The sequence below is a fragment of the Pyrgilauda ruficollis genome, unplaced genomic scaffold, assembly GCF_017590135.1.
Source record: "Pyrgilauda ruficollis isolate IOZ18807 unplaced genomic scaffold, ASM1759013v1 scaffold53, whole genome shotgun sequence".
In the NCBI taxonomy this organism is placed as follows: Eukaryota; Metazoa; Chordata; class Aves; order Passeriformes; family Passeridae; genus Pyrgilauda; species Pyrgilauda ruficollis.
The window spans coordinates 2,296,161-2,302,990 of record NW_024526933.1 but is presented as its reverse complement, the minus strand read 5'-3'; the positions used below and the strand labels follow the sequence as shown (position 1 = coordinate 2,302,990).

General features: G+C 37.7%; 1 protein-coding gene across 1 annotated transcript in view; it reads left to right on the top strand.

Moving 5' to 3' along the window:
* Window positions 1-2,463, top strand: part of CTSL (cathepsin L) — a 5,261-nt gene extending 2,798 nt beyond the window's left edge. The window contains exons 6-8 of the mRNA XM_041480730.1: window positions 642-810; window positions 1,143-1,260; window positions 2,049-2,463. Coding sequence (XP_041336664.1) covers window positions 642-810; window positions 1,143-1,260; window positions 2,049-2,148 — 387 coding nt within the window. The 3' untranslated portion in view covers window positions 2,149-2,463. The remainder of the gene's footprint in view (window positions 1-641; window positions 811-1,142; window positions 1,261-2,048) is intronic.
* The last annotated feature ends 4,367 nt before the right edge of the window (window positions 2,464-6,830 follow it).

Genomic DNA, 6,830 nt, shown 5'->3' with positions numbered 1-6,830 from the left:
AAAATAAAAAAAACAGGTAGGGCTTCCTTGAAAAAAAAAAAAAAAAAAAAAAAAAAAAAAAAAAAAAAAAAAAAAAACCAGAAAAACCCACCCAATAAAACAAAAAACACCCTACTAGAAATGCCACAAATATCACCCCCAGCTGTTGTATGTAAGGTCATGTAATACAAATTCCTAGCTTTCAAATCATTCTGTACAGCTTTTCAAACTATGACATGTTAAAATTGCGGATTTTAAGTGCTTGCTCAATGAGCAGTTTCTGGATTGCTTTGTAATTAATGAATACTTGGCTTTCTTCCATTGCCCTTTAATGCATTCTGGGTTTCTCTCCTTCCTGTAAAGATACTTGTCCTGCCAACCAAAGAGGGCAGAATTCTAGAATGTGATGGCCCTCTGCACCTCTGATAAAGTTGGTGGGGACTTTTTGGGCCCCATTGTCATTTACTTTTTCTGTACTTTTGAGAAGTTCAGAAGCAGTTCTTCTGTATTCCCTGTTATCCTTGCAAAATGCTGCTTAGGCAGTTGGATCCTCTTCAGTCCCTTGCTCTCAAAGCAGCAAAGTCACAAAATGTATGGTAGTTCTGTGCTCACCTGTGTGTTAAATGGAAACCTGTGTAGTAACTACAGCTTTCTCTACTTAGGATGATGAAGACTGTCGCTACAAGGCAGAATACAATGCTGCTAATGACACTGGCTTTGTTGACATCCCTCAAGGACATGAAAGAGCTCTCATGAAAGCAGTTGCAGCTGTGGGTCCAGTGTCTGTTGCTATTGATGCAGGCCATTCTTCATTTCAGTTCTATCAGTCAGGTGGGGATTTGTTAATTACATTTATTCAGATAACTGGGATTTTTTAATTACTCAGTATTCATTACCTTGCAGTTAAATAGATGAAAGAAAAACCCGGTATGATAATTCAGAAATCATTTTAATTCTAGGTCAGGGGTTTTTTTCGACATGTATTCTCTTGTACATGTGTCTACTTGTCCCTCAGTTTTTGCCATGATAAAATTCACTTGCAGTTCCTTTCTCTAACTTTCAAGAGGCTGTGCAACATTGGAATTGAAATACACAAAGCCTCTTGTATGTGAGGGATAAGGGTTTTGTACAGATGATTTTGCTCATGAATGAATACTTTGCAGGTATCTACTATGAACCAGACTGCAGCAGTGAAGACTTGGACCATGGTGTTCTGGTTGTAGGTTATGGCTTTGAGGGGGAAGATGTAGATGGAAAGAAATACTGGATTGTTAAGAACAGGTAAGGTCTGTTTCATATATCTGGGGGAGAATAGAAGAAAGTTTGGCACTTGTAAGGGGAGAGGTAGAGAGACAACAGTAATTAAAATCTGTATGTGGGAAATCTGGGTATTTGTTTCTAGATTGCATGGTATGACAGAAGGTAAAATCCAACTTATGCTGCTGGCAACCTAATAAAGTAAGCCCAAAGCAGCCATCTTATTCTGCTTGTTCAGTTAATTTAAGGGAGCTCAGTGCTGAAACAGCCTGTGAACCTAGTAGATAATAAAGCAGTGGAGCAGAGGGGAGCAGGAGAAAGCCTGCTTGTGGGGGTGTAATGGATTTTTTTTGAAGCAGAGTGCTGCTCACTTCTGTGAAATAGGATAATACTTGAACTTTAAAAATGGCATTACCTCCTAGGTTGGAGGGAAAATAAATTAATGCCGAAGGGCACATCACATGAGCTTGTCTCATGTTCTCAGCATTTCTGGGGCACCACCCTCAAATGCTGTTTGCAGCCTTTGACTTCCCTTAAATTGCCTGGGAGCAGTGTCTGAGCTTCAGGCACCTGTAGTCAAGGTTTGCACATCAGTGTGACTACCTCGTGAGAGAATGACTGCATTCTTCAGTGGGATGCCTCCTGGGATGCTTTTAATTGTTGGAAAACACTAAGTTTTTGGCTGTGGCTGTCTTGGATTTTCTCCACAAGTGTGGAAGGCAGCAGTTTTTTCAGTTTTAAACACTTAGAGGGAAGGGCAGTAAATAAGTAACTTCTAAATATATAAACAAGCCCTTTGTTTTTGTTTTCAGCTGGGGTGAGAAGTGGGGTGATAAAGGATATATCTACATGGCCAAGGACAGGAAGAACCACTGTGGAATAGCAACAGCTGCTAGCTATCCACTAGTATAATTTGAAGACTGAACATTTCAGTACAAGAGGGGATTTTAAACTGAATGACCAAACCCATGTTCGCATGTGGTAGCCTTGTGTCTTTCAAAACTCAACTTGATTTTTAAAACTCTTGAAGTATATTTTACATGTTGGTGACATGCCACTTGTTTAAATTAATGTAAATGTTGGTATGTAAACAGCTTGTAATATTGCTAGCTTTTGACTGCTTAATCCAATAGATTCTTTATATTTTTCCTTTTTTTTTTTTTTTTTTTGTTAATTGCAATGTGTCCAAAGGTTTACTTTTTAAATAAATACTTAAATTCCACTACATACATATGACTTGGCATTTTGGTCTTCTTTTCTACTTGGGACTTTGTTGAATAGGCATCCTAAATCATACACTTAGGTGGAGTCTGTATGTGTGTACCTCTCTCTTCACTGGTCACTGAAATACAGCCTTGTCTGGGAATGGCTAGTAGTTGTTACATAAAGGAGTGTAGAATTTATGATACAGATTTATTTACAATGGGAAGTGGAAAAATATCTCTGGCTCCTAGTGTCTCACAGCAAAGATCTTCAGTCATGTCATCTTCTGTATGCAGCATCTGATCTTAATCACTTAGCTTTTAATTCTGTTAGTTTTCTTAATGGCACTTCAAAAGTAGCACATTTGTGTAGTTTGTGCAATTACGTCCTTTTGAGCATTATAGCAGGAGCACCCAAAGCACACCTGGCTGTTCAGAGGGCTTATTTCTGGAGATATGTAGGACACTAGATACTGTTTTCCCCCTGTACCAGCTTTGGCTGGAGAAGGAAAGGCAATAAGGGAGAAACTATTTCCATATGGAAAGTGACATTGGGCTGCTTTGTTACCTGTATACTTGGTGGCTGACTTAACTGAGGTGATTCATGCAGTGCCCTTTATATGTCCTTTTCTCTCTGCAGGTATCACTGCAAATCTGAGCATTAGGTGTGATCAGGTGTGGTTTGGGTGCCAGTAGCCAGGTTTGGGTACCTTCTGCAGAGGATGGTAAATGCCAAAAACAGCAGGGAGAGAAGGCTTGGCTTGGCTTTTGGGTATTGACATCAGCTCTTGCTGTTGGGCTGTAGGTGAAGGAGGTGTAGTTCTGTAGCATAACTAGCACAAGCGCTGAGTTCGTGGACCTATAGGTTTTTGTGCACATTTTTACAGAAGCTGATAGCCATGCACACAAAGGAACACTTAGACCAGAACTTATGGATTATTAATTTCCTTGTTGTTGATAATGTAAGTCTTTAACTTGCATTTAATGAAGTCATTTAAAGAGAAAAACAAGGTGAGTTATCAATAATAATACTTGTGAGTTGTTCATGTGCTGCTTGTAGATGAATTCTTTTAACCTGAATTTCCTGACAAGTTTGGTTTGTTTGTTTTTTTTTTTTTGTTTTTTTTTTTTTTTTTTTTTTAAAGAACCTCACTCAGCCCAGTGGCTATATAACAAGCCACAGAGCAGAAATACTGGTTAGAACTTAGCTATTAAGTTGACTTGCTAAGCTAGTTATGAAAAGCATCCACACTGCTTGTGGAAGCTTTGGAGTAAGTATTTGGGAGCTCACCAGGTGGTCCTGAGATTCAGAAGGAAATGGCCCTGGTCTGTACATTCAAAATGAGAGGCAGGAGCAAAATACTGCCAGAGAAGTGACTGTATAAGCTCCATATGCAGAAAATTATTTTCATTCTTGCTGCCAGAACTGGGAATGGACTGACACTTGTCTCTCCTAACACTTTTTAATCCTGGAAGCTGATGTTACTGTAAGCCTGGTAGTGCTTCATGCTTTGTGTTTTCTTTATTTGCTAGAACAGAAGTGAGACCAGTAAAAAGCCTCCTGGGACTTGAACTGCTAAAAAAATGGGCAACAGGGAAAGACGTTTGGTTGCAAAATCCAGGGCTCAGAAAAGTTGCTGGGAAAACAAGGTATTTTTTATGACCAGATGGGAAATGAAAAGGAAATAACTTTCCAAAGTATCTGCACGTGAATGGGCATGTAGTTCACAAAACAGCCATCAGCCTTTGACTTTTTTAGAAAAAATATTTGTGTGGATTAAAACTTGCTGACTGTTCTAGCTGAACGTCCTCAGAGTGAATAATAAAGAAGGGGACAGGGTAAGTCAGGTCATGTAGATAACTCAGTATTTACACAACCTGAAGTAACAGTTTCACCCAGAATTGCGTTACATGACACTGTACAGACTAAAATTTTTTTATAAGTTGCAGTTTGTGTAAGTTTTTTTTTTTCCTAAGGAATATAAAGAACACATTTCAAGAACAATATTAAATCTGATTTTGGGATTCCATTGCAGTGGCCCTATCTTTGGCAAAGCTGTTTTGCTACTTTACAATAGTATTTCTGAACTAAATAAATTATTCCATAGTGGTATATATTCTAGTGGGGGAAGTGTTGTCTCTGTTCATCATTCTTCCTTTGTGAAGATACAGCAAATGCATGTTACGTGTGGTCATGGAAAGCTCCAGAGTTGTTCCCAGAAAGCTGTGGTAGTTAAAGCTCTTGATTACTAGTCCAGTGTTTTTTCTTCAAAGCTTCCACTGATTACATATTCCTACTGATAGCTGAAGCTGCATTTATTAATTTAAAATATTCTAGTCCACATGTATTATCAGTAAAATATATACTAGTGCACATATATTATCAGTAAAAAATCCTGTTTATACCTGGTTTAGGTCCTATCTAAATTACAGCTACTGTTGTTAATGGGGTCTTACAGCTATTGAAATACATGAGCAGGGCACTATTACATGCTAGACTGCAGTTCTGTACAGTGATAAACCTTTGCAGTCCTTGTTGACTAGCATCTTAATTGTGAAAATTACTTTTTTATTGGAATTTGGGAAGAAAAAAAAGTTTTGCATTTGGTTTTCATGTGCTGATGCTTCTTAGACTGTTCTTGTCCTGAAGTTCTCTTAGCAGCTTCTCTGCTCTGCTTATTGAATGTATTTTATCACTCACTGGACCTGAGCTTTTAAAAGCATGTATGAGGCAAGGAAAATCATGAAATTAAATTATTTCACTTACATATGAAGTACTTATTCTTTAGAGTCTGGTGAAAAATGAATTTTAGCTGTCACGTAGGAAACTATTTTCCCTTAAGAGCACTGAATTTCTTGTACTATCTGTGACTGCGGAGTAGAACATAATTTTAGGGGTATTTTTCTGATGTGATTGGTTTTTGCCTTTGCTAAAGTTAAATCAATTTCTAAACATTGACAGTGAAACAAATAATTTTATTATTCTGCTACACAGGCCATGCAGTAATACAATTTTCAAAATGCTTTGAAGAACTATGGTAAAAAATGACACTGCATGTGATTTCATGCAGTGAAAAAGTTACAGGAAAGTCAAACATGATTAATTGTATCATTGAAGGTTTTCTATAAGGAAAGATTACTGTTGATCTGCATAACAGCACTCCAAAAACATAGTTCTGAGACAACCAGAGACAAAGGAAAATGGGAATATCTACTTCAAAAAAAACCCAGAAGTGAGCTTCTGAATATCAGTTATGCAGCATTTGCTACTTAATCTCCCTGATAAAATAACAAATCCTGTTATATATGTCTTAAGTATAATACCAACTAATAAGTTTTGACATAGTAGAGATTGACAGCAGTTTCTGGTTATTAACCAAAGAACTGAGCATATCCTGAAGGCTGTCATAATGTAACCTGATGTTTCTGCTTTCTAGCTGTTTTAGGAGTTTACCAAGGTGTATGACAGAGTAAGCACCTATTTTTACTTGCTGTCCATACAATGCTCTTCAGTCTTTTTGCTGGGAAGTCATAGCATGAAATATTCACTCAACTAATACACTCTTTTGAAGAAATAATTGTTTAAATCAGTAATGGGGATTTTATTATCTTATGTGCTAATCACAGTTTATTGAATCATGAGTGAAATTTTGGGTAAGTGCAGGGGCACCTAAAGCGTTTGGAAGAAAGGCTAAAATCAAAAGCAAAATTTCGTTCACAATTCACAAAACTGAACTTAAGTGATAATAAGGCTCTTCTGAAAACAGACGGGAGGCCAACCAGGAATTTAGTTTGGGGGAGGAGGAGGGTTGGCCACAGGGTGGAGACCTGATCCATGGATTGATTAGTTTAGATAGATGAGGAGTTTCAGAAGAATCTCAGAAGATGCCACCTTCATTTGTGTTCACAAACACAAGTGGCTGTTTTGGTTTTTTTTCCAAAAAAATATTTTGGTTTTTTTCTTTGCTCTGTTGTGCAAAGATTTGTTGTCCAGTGGCCTTAAAATACGATTTCTGTAACACTCTTTCTTTCCATCCTGCCTGTTTTCGCTGAAGAGCTACTGCCAACCTCTGTGCGCAAAGGAGCAGAGAAACCATGGCAATGGCCATTTGTAAAATACTTACTGGATTATTTTTTACAATGCTTCTTCCTTGTTTTGTTCACTGACTGTTCTCACCACCTCTAGGAGATCCAAAACCTACTTCTGAGTGAAACCTGTTAGACTTTCCAGTAAAATGATGCTGGGAAACACATTGTAGAAGTAACACTGTGTGTTGTCAGGTGTGATGCTGCAATGCTGCTCTACTGGGAAAAACTGTAGTCTCAGTAACTATATGCTACTAAATGCCATGGAAATATTCTAAGTTTTATGGAGTAAGATTTTTTTTTTTA